The 21,687-nt window shown below is 47.1% G+C and overlaps 1 protein-coding gene across 1 annotated transcript; it reads left to right on the top strand.

The window, feature by feature from the left end:
* The first annotated feature begins 85 nt into the window (after positions 1 to 85).
* Positions 86 to 20,144, top strand: MED29 (mediator complex subunit 29). The gene is made up of 4 exons (XM_088477019.1): positions 86 to 358; positions 8,828 to 8,886; positions 16,168 to 16,252; positions 16,933 to 20,144. The coding sequence occupies exons 1-4, from the start codon at positions 176 to 178 to the stop codon at positions 17,161 to 17,163; spliced, it is 558 nt and encodes a 185-aa protein (XP_088333145.1). The 5' UTR covers positions 86 to 175; the 3' UTR covers positions 17,164 to 20,144.
* The last annotated feature ends 1,543 nt before the right edge of the window (positions 20,145 to 21,687 follow it).

Raw genomic sequence — 21,687 nt, 5'->3', positions numbered from 1 at the left:
CTGGCCCCGCCCCACTGAGGGCAGCAGCAGCAGCTTCTCTGAGTGACATCTGGATCCCTGCCTGCGCCTCCCACCGGGTCACGTGGTCTCCTCCTCCTCACTCAGCTGTACGGAACGCCGGGTCACGTGGTCTCCTCCTTCTCACTCAGCTGTACGGAACGGAGGTGGTCACACAATGGCGGCGCCCATGAACCAGGCTGTGGGTCCTCCTCAGCCCACCGCGGGCGGTGTGGCCCCAGGACCCCAACTCGGCCCCGGGGGAGGACAGCAGCAGCTCGGTCTCCCGCAGCAACAGCAGGACTTCGACCCGGTGCAGAGATATAGGATGCTCATCCCCCAACTGAAGGAGAGTCTGCAGGTAGGTATAGGAGGTGTGAGGGGCCACAGTGAGGGCAGGAGGACACTCCACTGGGGTCTATGGTATGCGTACGGGATATTAACTCTGTGTTGGAATCTATTATATATCCTTCTAGTGGTGTGGTGGTGTATCTGGCAAATTACTATTTCATGTAAACCTGTTGGTCCAGTGCCAGCATTATTTACTTTTATCTAAAGTTGAGGACTTATTTTAAGTTTTTTGGAGCTGAGTATCTATATCTAGCTATCTATATCTGTCTATTTTATATGCCTCACAGTACTGAGGTCATGGGTTCGATTCCCACTACGGCCCTAACTGTGTGGAGTTTGTATATTCTCCCTGTGCTTGTGTGGGTTTACTCCAGTTTCCTCCCATACTCCAAAAATATATTGGTGCAGGTTAATTGGCTCCCAACAAAAATTAACCCTAGTGTGTGTATGTGAGCATGCGGTAGGGAACTTAGGCCCTGATTCAGAGCCGGACGCTCCGACAGAGCGCTCGCTCTGAGTCAGGGCGTCTTTTTTTTTTTTTTTTTGTTATGGAGCGGCCTCCTGGCCACTCGCATTGCTGTGGGTTGCCACCCACAGCTAATGCAAGCAGCCAGGATGATGGTCAAGACCATCGCGCTTGTGACGAGACCCTTGTGGTAGGGTCTCGTGGCCGCAAGCCCCAGAGCCTTGTGATGTCAGTGGGGCCGCCCCCAAATGGTAGGCGTTCTCATGGGAACACCTCTGTCTGGGCAGCCACCCCCCCGGCCCTCCCACCAAAGAGGGCGTGCTGTCACTCACCAACGGGTCTCGCACATGCTCTCTGGGCCACCATCGACCTGGTTGCGACCACTCAGCGCTTGCGACCGGGTTTGAATCAGGCCCTTAGATTGTAGCTCCACTGGGGCAGGGACTAATGTGAGTGGCCAACTGTTATCTGTCCAGAGCATTCATAGTGATGACTGAAGGAGTGCTGCCGGGTATTGGGCATGTATGCTTATATATTTATTATTATTAATACAAAGATACTGGTATCAGTGCTAAACCTCAGCGGAATTCTGTCCAGGTGTCTTTCTCAGAGGTTGCAGCTCAATGTTCTCCAGACGGACCTTTGCTGTACAGTCTAAATGTTTATGTAATGAAAAAGGTGAGAACAAGCGCCATATAGTGTAATAAAGTTAATAAACCCACAGCACGCTGCACAAATAAAAATTGCATACCGTATCAACCTATGCAATAGGCATATAGTGCATGGTCTTTTGATCCACTCAGAGCAGACAGCCTGTTCAGGTGGCACCTTGCTTCAGGTACTGTTATTGGCAGGGGGAGAGAGAACACACTCTCATAGTATAGTAACTTTAAAATAATTTATTGCATATGAACATACAAAACACACATAAAAATGGGTAATTACATTCGATAAAAGTTCAATAGGCTTATCTGAGAGAGTAGTGAAGTCAGGTAGCGGGGGTCTCCACGTCCTCAACGCGTTTCGTCACTTCTGCCTGTCTGGCTGGACTTCATTACTTATCAGTGATCGCGCTGAGCAAAAAAAATTGTGGGTGACCCCCTCACTTTAAAAAAATTGGGGTCCTACACCACTTTTTCTGGGTCCTGTCACTTATGGGAGTTGAGGGCAGGCACCAGTTGGGACAGTGCTGGGGGTGGGGGGGTATATTGTTGGGGGTAAAGGCAGGAAGAAGTTGGGGTAGAGCTGCAGCTATAGGGGAGTAAAGGCAGGCAGGGCTGGGTAAGTGCAGACAGTTGTTGCAACAGTGCTGGGGGGCAAGGAGGGGGCTAGGGGCAGGCAGTGCCGGGGGTAGGGATGGGCAATGGTATTTCTATTTCAGGGTCCATAGGGTCCACAGGGTTGACCTTGGGGTATAGGCTGGGAACCAAATCCGGGCACCACGCAGTTAAAGCTTTTAGCTCCCAGGATGCACTTGGGTCCACTCTCCCTATAACCCCACCCCCAGCCAGAGGCACCTCAGTTTAAGTTGTGCCCGGCCGGAGTCGGGTCACCGTTTAGTGCAGTGGGGAGCTGATTAGCAGCCCCTAAGCTTTATTTTTTCTAAGTACAGAGTTTTTTTTTATTTTTACTTTGGACTTTCAGAGCGGCAGCGTCGGACTGTCCATAGGACGTCTAAGCTGCCGCTCCGTCACCCCGCCGGCGCTGAGACGCCAGTACAGATCTGGGGATCTCAGCGGGACCCCAGAGTCTGTACTAGCCGGACTCTGCGGGCGCCCAGGACTGCTGCCGGATCCACGGGGAGCAGGTAAGGTCGCGGATCACCGCTTGCAGTCCTGTGCCTCCGGTCTCCGGGGACAGACCGGAGGCGCCGGCAGTGGCGGCGGGCCCCCCATACCCCGTGTGTCCACTAGACCACCAGGGACTTACTGATCGGCGCTGGGAGCCGGCGTCCCGGGAGGTTAATAGCCGGCCAGGGGAGGAAGCTTTCCCTGTTACAGCGGCTCCTCCCCTCAGCTCAGCGCGCCTTTCAGTATGTATAGTCTGGCGTCGCTGAGCTGCTTCCTCCGCGGGCCACGCTTCTTCTGAGGTCTCCAGCGGCCATTTTCTTGTGGTGCAGCAGCAGAGCTCCGGAGATGGCAGTGAGTCCAGTCCCCCTGCGTACCTCACCATCCGGTCAGTGTACACAGCGCTGTAGCCTTCCCAGACACTGAATCTGGGTAAGTTGAATGCAGTGTAATAGTGCAGTATATTATATGACATGTTTATGTATATATGTATATATCTGCATGGTATGTGACTTATGCTAGTGCTGACTGTCTGTATTTAATTCTCTCACCTGTCAGTGTATATCTATCCCTTTTCCTTATCTGCCCTAATACAGCTGTACTTAGGGTGGTTCTGAGACCTCACATTTATATACTCGTTGATATTTGTGTAGTGTTCCCGCTAGGCTGTTTTAGCGGGGCGCGGCGCCCTGCCCTCCTTCTGGAGGGCAAAAAGCACCCTGCCCTCCAGGAGGAGGGCAAAAAGCGCCCTGCCCTAACAGCCTGCGGGAGCCGTTCTCACCCGCGGGACGCAGTGTCCCGCGGGTGGACAAACATGCGGTGACCCGGTCACCGCCAGGGAATAGACGCCGGGCGCATGCGCCCGGCGTCTATTCTCCCTTTCTGCAGCGCTTGGGGGCTGCCCGGCATGTCCGTAAGCGCCGGGCACGCCCCCAAGTATGACGAAAAGGGGGACGCGTCTTATAGACACGCCCCTTTTCGTAACCACCCCCCCTTTTCGGACGCGCGCGCACAACATTGCCCTCTCAAGCTCCGGCGCCCTGCCTGCCGCCGGAGCTAGAGGGAACACTATTTGTGAGGTTTGTCACATACTGTTGCGTGCTGCACGTTGCCACATTTTCGTTGGAACTGTGTGTTGCATACGCTGAAAATGGGTCCCTGCGGCTAATTTTAGCATCAGTCAGGACCAGTATAGCACTGCTTGATATTTCCGCCAAGATTGGTCAGCTATGTTTGACCAGGAGATAGAGCGTTATACTGCACCCATTTTTGCTATTCTGCAAGTCATGTGCTGCAGGTGTTAGTGCGGAGGATTTGTTTCATAAAGGGTTCTGTGTGTGGCGTCATCTGGTGCCGGCCCCTTTCACGACCCCCTTGGTAGGTTTGTTTTCTCGGGATCCTCTCAATTGCGGATCGCCGGGTGGGCCCCATTGTTGTACCTCACCTGGGGGTTACTTCACCATAATGCCCTTTTCATCTCAGGGTATCTCGCAGTTTCTTGCACTCTTCCCCTGTGACACAGACTACCGCTCCCTGCAGGGGGTTTTCGCAGTATATGAAATCCCCCTGGTGCCATCATAGTCTGTCATTCCCCTTGCAGGGATTCCCACGGCCACCCTAGGTGGATGTCGTTTTCTACGAAACGCAAATTGGCGTGGTTGACGCCCTGTGGTTACTTCCCATTTGGCTCTGCGTGAACTGGATACTGTTTTGGGCTCTTTCCCTCTTACACGGGGGGAAGCCTATTTCAAGTATTATTATCCCTGCTTTGGGCTGGTGGCAGGTCCATTCTGGTTAGAGTGAATGTTGACCTGCACCTGTATCATACACCCTCAGTATTGCGTGCCTTCTGGTTCCCTGTTGCTGACTAGCGGGGGGATCGCATGGCGGGACTCTGGCTGTTGCCAGATAGGAGGTGTTACAACAGTGTTTGGCCTCCTGTCCCAAATTCCCTGAGGGTCATCACGAGCCCCTCCTGGGGTGGATGGGCGTGTTACTCGTCTGATTACAGACGTTACTACGCCTCCCATTCCTGCGTGGTCGGATTCTTCTTATCCGTAGGTGGTAACTCTGCCTGAAATCAGTATACTCGCTTTCAGGGGTTGTTACCCATCCTACCATGGCTATAGCATGGTTGGTTAATACTATTGCATACTGAGCTGATGCATTTGTAATGTTTTTTCCCCACCAACACGTCTGGGGTTCAAATGTATTTGGTCGCTCATGTAATATATGCAGTTGTCATAGGTGGACATGCCTATATTGGATACCAGTCTCCTAACTTTCAGAGTTCCGGCTGCGACGGTATCCTCCGTAATACCCTATGGCTGCGCTCTGGGAATGCAGAGGTGCAGATACCATCTATAGGGTAGATCTTGTTGGGTCCTGACCTTGACAGTGGCAGTACAAATTTCCCGCCTTCAGCTATGCCCACTACAGGGCCTCAGACTAAGTCTATTAAGTCTTTTTGTCCTCTGGGTCAGCCTAGAGGTCTGTTTCTTCAACCGAGCAGGCCTGGACTGCCAGCCGATCCTGCTTCTGAACCTACGGATATATCGTCAGCATGACGAGACAGGCCTACCACTGGGAGATGGCGATTTTCTCAGTTCGCCCGGTACTAGTGTCTAGTTGCCGCGGCTACGTGGGTAGGAGGGAGGGTACACCCTCTCTTTGCTCAGGCGGCCTATTTCCATGTGATGGTACGCAGGCCCTTATTCGGACCCGAACAGGGCCTTACGAATCCAGAAAGCTATACAGTTGTTGGGCTAAGCGGAGCTAATTGGGCCATCCCCAGTTTCTCAGCGAGGGACTGGTTGTTCTGCTTTCTTTCTGGTGCGGTGGCTGAATGGTCCTCTTTGGCCTATTCTCTGTCTCAATTCCCTGAACCAGTTCCTAAAGCTACCTGGGCTCAGGAGGCAATCCCTATGCTCCATCATACTATGTTTGGAACCTGGGGACTTTATGGTATCACTGGATATACAGGACGCGTGCCTACGGGCACTTACAGAGACCTTGCCTCAGCATGGACTGAGGTTTGCTGTATCACAGCACTTACGGTTTTCGGGCTCTGCCTGTTGGGACTGTTCTCAGCCCCACAGGGGTTTACCAGCGTTTTGGATTTTCTGACAGTTCTTCTGTTCAGTATATCCCAATGCTCCTGTACCTGGATGGCCTCCTGCTCTTAGCAGGATCACCGGGGTACTTTACAGCCGGGTCAGGTTGACTGTGGCTTCTTCAGGGTGCAGAAGTTTAATCAATGGGGAAAAAGTCCTCCCTGCATCCCTCTCTGGGTATTCTTCACCTAGGAGCCTTGCTGGATTCTCAGAATCTGAGAATTCTTCTGGCGTAAGACGGCATCTCCACTCTTCCATTAGGAGTACATGGATGTCTGCGCAGTCGACATATGTCTTTGCACTCTGGGATGCATGGTCCACTATTCAGTGTCTGCCTTTGGAAGGGTGGAATGGGCTTAGTTCCATTCCAGGCCTTTCCATAATTGGCTTATCTCCAGATGGAACAAGTTTTTTTCTGTCTGATCACTGTTCAAATGATGCTGCTCTCCCCGGAGGCAAGTCTGTCCCTTTTCGGGTGACTATGACCATCTCGTCCAGGGTATTCTTTGCTAAGGACAGTGTCTGGTTCGCATCCATTTCAGTGCAATTGGATGTCTGTCGATTCCACCCTGTCAATTAACTTGTTGGAACTTTAGCCTGTCTTGGGGCCTTCACTCTGGCATAGCCCTTGTTTCCCGGTGAACCTGAAAAAGTTCAGTCCGACAGGGTCAGAACAGTAGCTTCCTTTTTAGCAATACTGTTCGTTGGGTGGCAATGTCAGGTATGTCATACATTCGGACATTGTCTGAGGGTCTCCTCCCGACCATCTCAACAGTGTTCATTTCAGGTGCTCTCCATTGGGAAGCGGGAGTCCTCAGCCGTTACGACGTGCATCCCGGGGACTAGTCTCTTCCCCAAGAGAGGTTTCATCTCCTGGTGAGCAGGGGGGGGGGAGCCCTCCTGAGGTGACACTCATGGCCTTCTGACTCTATCACACTATGGTGTTACAGTCCAACTCTGGGGATTCTGAAGCAACCTTCAGTGACTCTTTGTCGGTGAAGGGGTTCTTCCAATTTGCGTACCTGTGTTCTCCAGTCTCCATTCTTCCTCGAGGGAAGTGTTTCAATCGAGACAGAGATGCTTTCCTGCTGGTGGCTCCTGATTGCCCCAGATGTCAGGGGTACTTGGTTTTTCGGAGTCTCTCCATCGATACTCCATTCCTGATGCTTCACTACCCAGACCTGTTGTCTCAGAGTCCTGGGGTTTGCCTTGGACCTGGGTTGTTTGTCTTTGACTACGTCCCTACAGTGGTCTTACGGCTTCCATGGCTTTGTCATCGTTGGAATGATTGGAGCACATGGATCAGCTTTTGCTGGGACCTACCACAAACTGTGGCAGCCATCATTCTTATGGTATTATACCTATCGATGCGATCCTCTGGTGTCCAGGATTTCCAGATATTCTGGCATTCCTTCCGGCTGGCTTGGGTTTCACCCTCGGCCTGGCCTTCCTGACAGTGCAGATCTCTACACTGTCAGTATGATTAGGTTATGGAATTGCTCCGCTCTGATATCCAGTTCATCCTTTGGAGTGTTTTCTGGATTATGCCTCCATTTGTCCTCCCTAGGGACTCCTTGGGAGTTAGGAGTGGTTCTTCGTTAACTCCGGGGAAAGTTAATGGAACCGCTGGTTGTGATAGCCATTACATGGTCTATTGCTTTGGCTTTCTCTCTTTCTATCAGGGAGTTTATATCAACCAGGTGAGTGTCGGAATTGGGAGCGTTCTCATGTGGCTCCCTCTTCTGGAGGGCATCTTGTCAGGGTGTGAGTTGCTCTCACCCTGTGTTTCTTCTTAGTGATTTTCAGGTTCCATATTATTCTGGAACTTATGGTGCGGCCATTCAGTCCCCAGTCCTCTCGGCTGGTGTGGCCTCATTGACTGTGGTCCGGCCTCTGTGGATTTATGTGATCCATTCAAGTTCCTGACGGAAATCGGACTCCTTATTGGTGGTCTGAGATTTCTGGTTTTAACAGGAAAGGATGGCCGACCTATGGCCATATGTTGGCTGGACGGGTAGGCCTTTCTGTTGTTGCTGCTTGTTTTTTCTCGGGCCATGTAACCCTCGTGGGTGGCTCGCTGTGGCGCCTTGGCTGTTTTGCCTTGCTAGGTGGCCACGTGGTCTTCTGTCCACACCTTTTTAAGGTTCTAGGCATTGTTTTCCTTTGCCTCTCAGGATGCTTCCTTTTTGGCGGCGGATTCTCCTCTCAGCACAGGAGCGTCCCCTCCCTTGGTTGAACTGCTTTGGGACATCCCCAAGGTCAACCCTGTGGACCCCCTATGGACCCTGAAGTAGAAAACAAGAGATATGGTAAGAACTTACCTTTGTTATCTCTGTTTCTACGAAGTCCATAGGGTCCACAGGGCGCCCGCCCTGACGCACCTGGCTTCAAATGGGCTGTGTGACTGGTCACCGGTTTTCCGTCTCCCATTTCTGTGAGTATGGTTATCGAGTGTTCCAGTTTTCTCTCTTTTTTTCTCCTCCTCCGGCCTTTGGGAGCTAAAAGCTTTAACTGCGTGGTGCCCGGATTTGGTTCCCAACCTATACCCCAAGGTCAACCCTGTGGACCCTATGGACTTCGTAGAAACAGAGATAACAAAGGTAAGTTCTTACCATATCTCTTGTTTTAGCAGCTGCCGCAGTACTTGGGGGCACGGTGGGGCTTAGCGGCAAGCAGTACTTGGGGTAGGGAGGAGGTGAGGGTAGATAGCAGCTGGGGCAGTACTGCGGGCAAGGAGGAGGTTAGGGGCAGGTAGTGCTGGGTGTATAGAGGGGGCCAGGGTAGATAGCAGCTAGGGCAGTACTGGGGGGGGGGGGGCAAGGAGGGGGTTATGGGCAGTGCTGGTTCAGGATAGCAGCTGGGCCGTGCGGGGATTGGCTGGGGGAGGTGGCACCACGCGGGGATAGGCTGTATAGTGTGTACTTTGTGATACCTGTATAATTATATAATATCTAATCATTGCATTTTATTTCAATCATGTGACCACTTTCCTTATTCCTTTTACAAGATCTGGGCCCTATCAGCATTGTATTATTGGTACTGTGCTATCTGTATTATACCTTTTATACCCCGACAAGTCTGATTTATTACAGGGTTTTTTTTTTCCTTCACAGAATCTGATGAAAATTGCAGCCCTGAACCTGGCCCAAAACACCAATATTGACAATGGGCAGTAAGTATTTGGATGTGTTACCTACACAAAGGGATGCATTGCAGTGTCACCAGTCTGTCATGAAGCTTTAGACTTCCTACACTAAAGGCATATATGTTTATACTGGACACCGCTGTTCACTAGACTGAGCGACCTGAAATCTCTAACTGTCTAGGAGTAAACCTGAGATTATGAATGCGGTGTTCCAGGCTTGGCCCCTCATTAGAGAGACTTTTTCAGTGTTTCCTATCTGGGTTGCAAAACTCAGGGGGAGCATAGCTTGCCCCTGCACTTTGCCTACTCTTCATATTACCCGAGATTCTAGGATCGTATAGTTTTCAGAAACGGAAATTCTCTTATTACTATATTTCTAGTTCTTGGGCAAATATGGCGAGATGTGTGCCTTTTGTAAGATGTATTTTATGGGACTAGCAGGTATCAGCAGCCTCTTATGGTCCTCAAAAACATACGTGTTGTATGTCTGATAAATGGGGGTTCAAGGAAGGATTCTGAGACCTCTGGGTTCTCAATCCACAGGTTGTGCCCCTCTGTTCTAGATGGTGCCCTCGCCTGAGCAGGAAATTCTCTTTTTGCCAAGGTCTCCGCTTGCTTGTGTCATAGAGCTGTCCATCTCCTCAGGTGGATTTTTCTTCACTAATCCACAAATCTAAAATCTCAAATAGGAATTCCACTGGGTATGTGCCAATAAGCAGAGATCGGTTTTGAATGACTCTTTTTAAAAGTTAAACACGTGTAAAAGCTTTCTATGTTGTGTTTTTATGTTCTTCTGCATTTGAGTGGTTTTCCTTGCCAAATACCAGAATTACAGTGGCACCCGTTGCTACTATATTAATAATGACTTATGGCACCGCAAGGTGTCTGTGGCACCATACAGGCAAAATACAAAAGAGCATGCAAATAATACAATATATTCCAGCAGAGAGTACAGGGGGAAAAAAATAAAAATAAATCACACATTGAGATATCTATGCTACTGAGTGACAGATCATAACCATAGGAGACAGTGGCTTAGTTCCCTGGGGAGGGCAGATAGGATTCAGAGTTGCTGATTTGAATGGAGGAGCACTGGAGACGTGGTCAGTGAAGGGCCCTGCCTGTGAGAGGTGAACTAGGAAGAGATGAGGCAAGAGTGCATGAATTAGGACTGTGAGGGAGAGCTTGAGTTGCGCGACAGGATGAGACTAGCAGCAACTTTGACGATAGATTTAAGAGGGGAGAGTTGGGATAGACAATAGCTGTAGGCACAAGGTACCACATGCTTCAGAGATACCCTTCTCCATGGAAATCTCAGGAGATTAGCAGCTCCTGAGATACTTATACCACCAGCAACAATCATTTCATGGTCTATGTCACTTAGATCATATTTCTTCTCCATTCTGCTGTATGTTCTGAACAATTGCACAGCCAGACCGTAGCTGCGTGTTTTTAGGCGTTGAGTTGCTGCCATATGATTGACTGATTAGGTATTTGCATTAAAGAGCAGGTGTACCTAGTAAAGGGATCAGTGCATGTACATATAATCTTTGACTCCCGGTCCCTTTACTTTAAGTAAATATATAAGAAAATGACAGCTAGAATCTCTGATACAGCACTTTTCTGCATTTACCTGTTGGCGACACTTTCATACCTGTCCCTCAATTTTTATAGCAGACGAGAAGCCCTCATATAAGTAGTCATTTTAATTAAAAAAAAATAGTATACATGCAATGTAGAACACTAATCTGGTTTCTCAAGAAGGAGGCTCATTATAATAATTAAAACAGTTCAGTTGCAATTATTGTTTATTTTTACTGGCCGCTCTGGGTTGGTGGGGCAATTATTGTACATTATTATTACGCTTCTTGCGGTGGAGCTGCGTGCTCTGATCCCTCCATAAGGTGGCGCCACAGACTAATGAACCCAATAGAAAGGAAGTGAACAGCGCACCTTGTTTTGCATCAGAGCAGTCAGCCGGCAAACCGTAGCCAGATTGAAGTATTTAAATCTGCTTTTAGCAGCATAAACGCTGTGATATATAACTAGGTCAGTGGTTTAGGGTTGTCCCAGCAGCTCATCCACATTCTAAAGTTAAAGGGATAGATGTACTAAAACTTCTAGAAAGGAGAAGTGGAGATGTTGCTCATAGCAGCCAATCACTCTGGCTATCGTTTTATAGACTGTAACCAATGTATTTATTAAGTTATTTATATACTGCACAGATATTCCTTAGTGCTTCACAGAGAATATTTGGTCATTCACATCAGTCCCTGCCCCAGTGGAGTTTAAAATCTATGTTAGTCTTCATGCTAGGGCATGCAGGGGGCGTGGTCACTCAGAAAAGGGCGTGCCCTTGAGTTGCACCCCCTTTTCATCACTGTAGGAGATGCTTGCTGTCCCCAAGTTCTCCATGCAGTGTGAATATGCGCACGGCATCTATTCACTCACTCCCCCCCGCAGGACACTGCAGCTCGCAGGTGGGGACGGCTGTTTTAGTGGGCTACCGCCTTAAGGGCATAGTTCATTACAGTGCTTACAAATCCAGCAGGGCGCAGTGCCTGCGTAAATGGCCTAGCGGGAACACTATATTATGTACATTACCACATGATGTATACACACACACACACTAGGCTCTGTTTTGTCAAAAAACAATTAACCTACTGCTATGTTTTTGGACACGGGGAGAACATACCAGCACCACACCAATAAATGATAGCTAGAATCTGGTTGCTATAGGCAACACCATCACTTCTCCTTTTTTTTTTTTTTTTTTTCTAGAAGTTTAAGGAACTCTACCCAGTTGTTGCTTAAGTGACCATTTAGCAAATGCGCGTCAGTAACTCTGAAGAAGTCACAATATTCTCTGTCCCATATCCCTTTGCGTATTTACAGCAGCTCTGAGTTCCTGTTTTAAAACTGGCATAGCTTCCTTTATTGTCATGCCATTTAGTCCAATAAAGCCCTGCTCGTCATAAAATGCAGCAATAAATGCTGATAACATTCATAAATCTTTAAAAGATCATTTTACCTTCAGACCTTCAGGCGATTGGCATTTTATTTACATCGGCTACGTCGCTTATTGCAAAATAGACGGCATCCATCGGTGGGATTGTCTGCTGTCCAAAGGAAACCTTTGTCTTACAGTCACAACTCTGGGTGGAATATCGTCTGTTGTGATGTGTTTCTGGGGCCATTATGTATAAACCTGTATTATGGTGGCAGATTGTCTGAGAAGGATAGCAGACTGCCTGGCGGAACCCCTTAGAAAAGGGCACCACAGGCTTCCACACCACTACGTAGCTCTGTGAAGGGACATATTTCATTAATGGCTCTATAGTGTAATGTGATATTGTCCTTCTGTACTGTCAATTCATTAAAACAATTATATCTATTCTATATTCCCATAGATTGTAAGTTTTTGAGCAGGGCCCTCTTTCCTCTCTGTCATTACCCAGTCTTGTTTTATTACTGTTGTTTTTTTCCCAATTATAAAGCGTAACAGAAGATGCTGTGCTATATAGGTAACTGTTAATTATTATATACCACCATAGTTATTACTGTATTATGCTAAAGGCCCCCATACACGGTGAGATTCAAAATTGGTAAGATCAGTTGTACGATTTCCCTTGAAATTCTTCATAAGATGTGGTCAAATGGTGTACGATTGTTCAGTAAGATCATAGGATAAGATGCATAGAAGTGTGTCACATCGTACACGATCAGTTGAGATCACTCTGCAAAACCATCTGATCTGCGATCCAACTAGACGACGGCAGGGACGCGCATCGGGGTCACAGAAGACTCAAAATACAACGATTTGCAAACGATTGGTCTGTCCAACCTGTAGAAACTGCCAAAATAGTGTTAACAATCGTCCCGTTTATGGCCCCCTTTAGGCTCAGTGCGGATCAGTACTCATTCATTTATTTTATTTTTATGCACCTATTTGCAGTTAGGTGTTCGTTTTACAAGGAATTCTAAACATTATAATAACTGATACCCATAACTTGCCGAAAGCTGAATGATGGTGCAACGCAGTGCTTCAACGATATCCCATCGTCTTACACAATACACGATCCACCGTACGACTCAATATATCGATACATGCCTAATGTAACAACCCCGCGTCGTCCGTGGTATCGTCCCATCTGACGTGTAGGGCATCCGATGGGACGATGCGATGAACGACGTGTGTGAACAATAGATTGGGTGTACACACTATACAATGGTCGTGCAGCTTGGTCGATAGTCCCGGGATTGCACAGTGTATTGCAGTGTTGGCTAACCTTGACACTCCAGCTGTTATGGAACTACATAACCCAGCATGCACTGCTACAGTTTTGCTATTAGGGCATGCTAAAACTGTGGCAGGGCATGCTGGGATATATAGTTCCACAACAGCTGGAGTGTCAAGGTTAGCTAACACTGGTGTATTGTATAGTGTGTAACTGCCTTAAGCCTCCGCAGTTTTTTCCCTGTACTCTGAGTCTCAAAGCATTTTATGTTGGTCCTACTACACCAGTGATTCCCAACCTCGGTCCTCAAGGAACACTAACAGTCCTGGTTTTAGTGATTGTGCACAGATGGTTTAATCAAAATAACTGAGGCACTAATTAATTCACCTGTGCTCAAGTATGGCTATCCCTAAAACCTGGACTGTTGGTGTGCCTTGAGGACCGTGGTTGGGAACCCCCTGTACTACACTGTCATTTGTCAGCACCCAGGTTCTCTGGATGAGCCATAGCACATAGTCTGTCAGGTGGAAATATCTCGTCTGATTACCAGTTACTGATTAGCGTGTGCTTCCTGGATGAATAGATTACTGGTTACACTGACTTAATAGCCAGTTTTCTGATGAACTGATGAACCTTTGTATCTTGGCCGATTGTGCAATAGGATATTTGTTTGCATCAGACCAGGCTGTTTGTTTCAGTCCGAGTAACTGGTGCCTCTACGCCACAGCCAGACTGACCAACTTAATTCCATGCTTTCCCTGTTCTGTGTTATAATCTTAAACACATGTTGCCCCTGCATACTCTAAAGTGTCTGCACTTGCTATTGGTTGCCCTGAATGTGACAAGGCTGAGACCTGTGGAGGAGTATATTGGAAAAGGGGTATTGTCTCCGGTGTCTCTGTACAGGAGAAGCACAAGCTGAATCATCGGCTGTATTGTCCCTGTTTTCTTCATTTTCACTTCTCGCTAGTGAACGCAAATACAGAAATTGAGCAGTGTTGCTGCATCTTTATGTGGCAATGTAGTTCCCTTAATGCCAGCAGATGTTGAGAGATTGAGGGTTTCGAATAGCCCCATGTTTGGGAAGTCCACTAATCTGTTCTGGATATAGAGGTGCTTCGTAGTTTATAGTTCGGAAAAATGTAAACCGCTCTATGAAATATTTGCCGCTTTCCACCAAAGGTAACGCCATTTTGCATGTTTCGCCTGCGGAATTCGGCCAAGTGTTCCTAGTGCTACCAACCGCACCCTCCCCCATCCAGGGACAGCTGTGTGGGTCACCTCTTGTCCATTCCCTTCTTGTTACAGGGCGAGAGCTACATAGGCCTCAGCTCATCTCCTGTCCATTCCCTTCCTCTTACAGGGAGATAGTTGCATTGGTTATGGATCACATCTTGTCCATTCTTTTATAAGTACTGCTCATGTTTTGTCCATTCCCTTCTACACACAGGGAGAGAGCTACATAGGCCACAGCTCATCTATTGTCCATTCCCTTCTACACACAGGGAGAGAGCTACATAGGCCACAGCTCTTCTATTGTCCATTCCCTTCTATACAAGGGAGAGAACTACATAGGCCACAGCTCATCTATTGTCCATTCCCTTCTATACAAGGGAGAGAGCTACATAGGCCACAGCTCATCTATTGTCCATTCCCTTCTACACACAGGGAGAGAGCTACATAGGCCACAGCTCATCTATTGTCCATTCCCTTCCTCATACAGGGAGAGAGCTACATAGGCCACAGCTCATCTATTGTCCATTCCCTTCTACACACAGGGAGAGAGCTACATAGGCCACAGCTCATCTATTGTCCATTCCCTTCTACACACAGGGAGAGAGCTACATAGGCCACAGCTCATCTATTGTCCATTCCCTTCTACACACAGGGAGAGAGCTATATAGGCCACAGCTCATCTATTGTCCATTCCCTTCTATACACAGGGAGAGAGCTACATAGGACACAGCTCATCTATTGTCCATTCCCTTCCTCATACAGGGAATGAGCTGTGTGGGTTAAGGCTCATGTCTTTTCCATGCCCTTCCCTACACAGAGAAAGAACTATATGGGTCACAGTTCGCTTCCTGTCCATTCCCTTCCTCACACTGTGGGGGAGATATACTAAGCTCTGGTAAGTGATACAATTAAAAGTGATAAACTACCAGCCAATCAGCTCCTAACTGCCATGTTACGGGCTGTGTTTAAAAAATGACAGGAGCTGATTGGTTGGTATTTTATGACTCTGCAATTTATCACTGTTCAGAGCTTCGGTCGTACATCTGCCCCAGGGAGAGAGCTGCGTGGGGCATGGCTGACCTCTTGTCCATTCCCTTCCTCACACACGGAGAGAACTGTGTGGGCTACGTCGCACCTCTTGTCCATTCCCTTCCTCACACACGGAGAGAACTGTGTGGGGTACGTCACACCTCTTGTCCATTCCCTTCCTCACACACGGAGAGAACTGTGTGGGCTACGTCACACCTCTTGTCCATTCCCTTCCTCACACACGGAGAGAGCTGTGTGGGCTACGTCGCACCTCTTGTCCATTCCCTTCCTCACACACGGAGAGAGCTGTGTGGGCTACGTCGCACCTCTTGTCCAATCCCTTCCTCACACACTGAGAGAACTGTGTGGGGTACGTTGCACCTCTTGTCCATTCCCTTCCTCACACACGGAGAGAGCTGTGTGGGCTACGTCGCACCTCTTGTCCAATCCCTTCCTCACACACTGAGAGAACTGTGTGGGGTACGTTGCACCTCTTGTCCATTCCCTTCCTCGCACACGGAGAGAGCTGTGTGGGCTACATCGCACCTCTTGTCCATTCCCTTCCTCACACACGGAGAGAACTGTGTGGGGTACGTCGCACCTCTTGTCCATTCCCTTCCTCACACACTGAGAGAGCTGCATGGGTCAGAAGTTGTTTCTTGTATCTTCTTTCTCATGCAGGAAGAATGCTCCATGCACAACGCTCATGACCCATCTCCTCTCTCTCTCTCTCTCTCTCTCTCTCTCTCTCTCTCTCTCTCTCTCTCTCTCTCTCTCTCTCTCTCTCTCTCTCTCTCTCTTACAGGAAGATTGCTGATCTCCCAGTTCAGAGGTTTGATAAGAGCTTGGAGGAATTCTATGCCCTGTGTGACCAGCTGGAGCTCTGCTTGGTGAGTAATGTCTCGCTGCTCGTTCATTTGTGCAGAATATCATAACCACTTTATTACTATGGAAGCCCCTGTTTTATATAGGTCTTTACTGCGTTTATTAATATATAGAGGGCTATAGCACAGGCCAGGTAGTGGATGCCACAAGAGTTACCTCACGACGTGATATTTACAAATGAGCGTACCACATAAAGGAAATGGCTATACGTCAATGTAAAATCTTTATTGGTAGTTACAGGCTCACTCTTTCCCCAAACAAAGCTTTCATCACACTCTTCTGAATCCAGTTTGCCTCTGTGCTGGCTGTATATATTTTGTTCAGCCAAACTGGAAGCTGTGCTAGCAGTGAATGTTAGGAATGTAAGTGTATGAATTAGGAGCCAGTGATTTCACTATCTTTGATTTAAAAAAAACCCCCATAAGTCCTATTCCAGTAAAGTCTTGTACAGCTGTAGTTAATATAATGTACCAGGCTCAGGCGGATATGTGGGACATACTTGGGATTCTTTGCTTACAGAAGGAGGGAATTGAAGTGCGGAGGCTGCAGGGGAGTAATGTGAGGGGGCTGTGACTGCAGGAAGTCAGAGGTGGGGTAGGCAGTATTGGAATGGAATCACAGGGGCTTGGCTGAGGACAATGGGTACGTGCTGTGTGCTGACCCTCTCCCTTATCCCCTCCCCTAGCGACTCGCCTACGAGTGTCTATCTCAGAGCTACGACAGTGCAAAGCACTCCCCCACTCTTGTGCCTACAGCTACCAAACCAGATGCCGTCCAGACAGAGAGCCTGCCTTACACCCAGTATCTCAGCATGATCAAGTCCCAGATCTCTTGTGCGAAGGACATACACAACGCCCTGCTGGAGTGTTCCAAAAAGATCATGGGTAAAACTCCAACCACACAGGGCGTCTTATGACCCCCCCCATATTCTCGGCAAAAAACACTTATTTAAAAACCATTGCAGGCAGAAGACTGTGATTCCGGCGCTACCAACGGTGACATTTGGCAATGGTTCATCATCAAGGTGTAACCGGTGACACAACTGGCCACCTTTTCCCACGTGGCCCCTCTGCACTGCTGTGTGTCTTCCAGCGCATTGACTTTATTGTTTAGTGAATAGGCCACTGAGCATTATCTGCGAGCAGAGGTCAGCGTGACATCCTCTCTCCTCCTTTATGGGCATATACCCATCTTAGGCACAACTATGCATCACCTCCCTCTGTACATTTGCCAGCTTAGTTTCTGGTCTGGGACGATCAACAAAGAAACTGTTTCATTCTCTCCATGTGTGTGACGTAAGGTGAAATCCGTGCCCGGGTTGTGTTCTACCTGGCAGTCCTTTTACCTGACCACCTGTGTTTAATGATCAGTTATATCTATCCTTCTATTGTCTCTCTCCTCCATGTGCTGCATCCTTGTGATCTGTGTACTGTACAACCGTGTGTGCGTGACTGTACATCCCATGGTTTGAACCCTCTAATTGCAATGTCCATAGTGTCCTTTAGAGAATATATCCATATACTTCTGTAAAATGACATTAAATTTCCACTTTAGAAAAAAACATCACTCTTTGCTGTATATTTAAAAATAAAATATTCCCCACCCCCCTATTAACCTATCTACTTGTGAGCTGGAGTAGCAGAGTCTCCCTGAGAAGCTACAATACTATTCCTCCATATGTTGAATATTATTACTAGAGATGAGCGGTTCGGTTTTACTCTATGGGTTATATTTAACAAAGTGAGATTTTTTTTTTTAGAAGTGGAGATGTTGGCCATAGCAACCAATCAGATTCTACTTAACATTTAACTACCACCTTCTAGAAGATAATAGCTAGAATCTGATTGGTTGCTATGGGCATCATCTCCACTTTTAAAAACTCACTTTAGTAAATTTAAATCTATGTCTAGATCTCAAAAATGGCATCTTATTGGCTATCTGGCTGTCACACGTTTTGGGTAGCCAATAAGATAGATCCGAACTTGCGCTAATTTGGATGAACTGAACTGCTCATCTTTAATTATTACAAATTAATAGTTTCAGGGTCCTTTTTTTTTTTTTTAAATATTATTTTTAGGGAGCCCCCATTACAAATTCAACAATGCCAAGTGTAATTTACGGGCAATAAAAAAATACACACACACACCCACTATACCCCCCTACGGACAAATGTTTGTACCAAAGTTTTTTGTTTCTTTTTTTTTAAATTGTCTCTGTTTATATTGCGCCTCTGACGATGGAAGACTTGTGCAACTTGGCTGTAAAATAAAAGGAGAACTGGGAGTAAAAAAAAAAAAAAAGAAAGTTATTCAACCTTCAACAAAAATCCCCTGTTCCATGATGCACGTTACCGGTTCTGTTTTTAAATAAATATATTTATATATAAAATATATTTTTTGTAGTGAAGAATAGGGCATTTGTCCTCTAACAGCCCACTCCTTTACATCTGCTTGCTACCAGCGAACCGAAGCAGTTCCAAAAATATCACAGTGTGGGCAAGCGCCATAACATGCCAATTCCCGCGCTCGGACATTAAGCAGGTTCTTCGCATCTAGTGTGACAACGCTTCCCATTGATTTCGCTAGCGACTATAACGCTGCTATTGACAAACCTGGAATGGGCTTTTGTTATAGAAATGGGTGAATTGCCTTTTACATAAACTTAAATAATTCGCTTTGAGCCAATTTGAGTAGCTGCCAGCGTTATTCATTGACTGAAGTGGAAATTGGAAAAATGACTGCAGTAGGAAAGGATTAGGCCGGGTTTATGTACTCGGAAGTGTTGTGCTCAATTAACTGCATAACCTTGGTGTTTAATTCGAAAAAGCAGGGATTACTGCCTGCGACAGGGCTTAGAATCAACAGCCATAGGGACCGACGATCCCTACCAGGAGATGAGAGTTGGACGTGTACGTGGTAGAACGTGGGCCACGTAGAAAAGCTGTACATTAAACCTTTGTCCATCCTTTCAGCTGGAATATTGGTGTATGGTTTGCTTGGGCTAGGTCTGTCTGTGTACATTTTTCTTCTATATAGGCAGTACTGGTATTTCTATGGATACATGGGGGTGTAGTGATCTTGCCGGTGGGGTTTAGGCACCCCCGGGGGCAAAATTAGGTTTAGGCACCCCCCGGGAGTGTTAGGGCTAGCTGCGGAGAGGGGGGATTAGGGTTAGGCACCCCCCCCCCCCCCCACGGGAGGTTTAGGTTTAGGGCACCGCTGAGGGGCATTAGGGTCAGGCACCCCTGCCTGGGGAGGTTAGGGTTAGGCTGCACAAAGGGAGGGTTATCAGGGAGAGAGGGCAGGGTGAGAGTACTTACCTTCCCTTGTCGGGATCTCCTCCTGTCGGGCTGCCGTGTTCGGGTTTTGAACTGGCGGCTATAGCCGGTATTTCGATACCATTCCGGATACATACTATACTAGAAACTGCAGGAATATTATATACTAGAATATTATTAGTGGGGCCGCATAGTGACTTGCATTACTGCCTCACCGCACCAAGTTCTTCCCTCACTAGGGGCTTTATATAGGAAGCTTCCCGGTGGGTTGCAGGTGAAAATTTAAAACTCCTCTCGCGGTTAGTGTATAGCACGCCGGGCTTTACACTGACTGCAAGTGCCGTTTTAAAATTTCATGTCCAACCCCGCCAGGCTTCGTAAGTAAATCCCTATGTGTGGAGTTTGTATGTTTTCACCAGTGTTTGTGATTTTTACTCCCACACTCCGTAGGCATACTGGTAGGTAAATTGGCTTCTGAAATTAACCCTAGTGTGTATGTGTGTCCATGGTAGGGAATATAGACTGAACAGGGACTGAAGTAAACGACTAATATTCTCTGTAATGTGTGCGCATTATATAAGAAACTCTTACTAAATAAACAGGCATAAGTCATCGTTTAAGACGTGTTTGAATGTTATCTGCTGTTCACTGTTTTTATTTTTAGTAGGCTAACTTGTGTAAATGATTAATCCATAGACCTGAACAAGACACTGTCACTTGAGGACAATATTCCTCTTGCTAAACCCCTTTTGTGAGTAAGGGTCAGCGGTCACTATGGTCCATAGTGTGAGACGGAACAAGATCTGCCCATAGCAATCTATTGACTGCTCCTCCAGGGCCAGGGTCCTGGGGATTTTCCACGGTCAGGTTTGTATCTCGCACTTCTCTGTTCCAGCTGCAGTGATTCAGTTCTAGAACAGCCAGTTCCTAATACAACAAACCACAATGTGAGAAGAGGAAGGAAGGAAGTACAGCAGATCAGGGTTGCTAAATACTGTGTTCCTTTTAACAAAATAAAAAAAAATTATATATCTATTTAATTGTACGACCCACACCAATACTTTGTTGTCTCAAGAAGGCGAACATGTTGTGCTGTTCTGTGTCTATGGCAACTTTTCATTAGGTATATTAAATGTGTGTTACAAGCTACGGCAAATTAATCTTACTGCACAGCAGGAAGGAGGTTGGGGACACAGGTGGGGGGTTGCTTGTTGCCCATCACTGGTTTACAGATGCGGTGATAAATTTGATGCCAGTGTCCAATAAATAATTGTAACTAAGGTGTTTTGCAAAAATAGGTCTTTCTTTTTTTTTTTTTAAACCAAATAACATTTGTCAATATATGACTGGACAGTATCGATCCACAGTGGAATAGTGGCATTTCAATTTTGTTTTTCTACAAGTAAATGTTTTTTAATGGTTTTTAGGGCATTTTATAAGATTTAGAATAAACTAGTATAATGTCTCGAACATGCCCCACTCCCTGTGAACTGGTGGGTATATTGTGACATTAATAGCCTGCTTTTTGTAAAGACGGTAATTAGTAATTCTGGCGTGGGCTACAGTGCCCTACTGCTAAAGTGAATAAAGAAAATGTATAATAGACGAGTGATCTATATAATAGACGGGAATTGTCCTGGCAGTGGGAGCACCTACCGCAGTGAAGGAGACCATGCCCGGCGCATTGTAAGTATATTGGGGACGTGGTGACCAAGCACACGTTGGGTCCATATTACTGGTAGATTATACATAGGTGAGTTCCGTTCCTGGCGTTTTTCCTATGCAGGGTAATAATCTCATGTAGAACAAGCGTAAGCCTCCGTTTAGAGAACATTACAAACATGTACTTTGTTTTTGAGTAGTTTTTGTGATATATTTCCATTATTTTTCTTTGTGACCATATTAATGAATTGCACAAATGCAGATATCAGCCCACTATACTTGTTGTGCTCGTCACTGGTTCATGTGCAATTCTGCTAGCATTGGGATTCTTATTTTGCCGAAACGGAGTCTAAAGTTGCGATGCGATGAGACTACGATACATCGGGAGACAGTGCTGATTCATTTGATATGAGACACTTGTATATCTGTGCGTGCGTCTGGGACTGTAAACGGAACTTGGTGTGGAAAAAGAGCTTTGACATGCTGGAAGACTAAGTCACA

Source organism: Taudactylus pleione, unplaced genomic scaffold, assembly GCF_031769625.1.
Source record: "Taudactylus pleione unplaced genomic scaffold, aTauple2 ptg000199l, whole genome shotgun sequence".
In the NCBI taxonomy this organism is placed as follows: domain Eukaryota; kingdom Metazoa; phylum Chordata; class Amphibia; order Anura; family Myobatrachidae; genus Taudactylus; species Taudactylus pleione.
The sequence above is the reverse complement of the archived record's forward strand: the minus strand, read 5'-3'. Positions and strand labels throughout refer to the sequence as shown.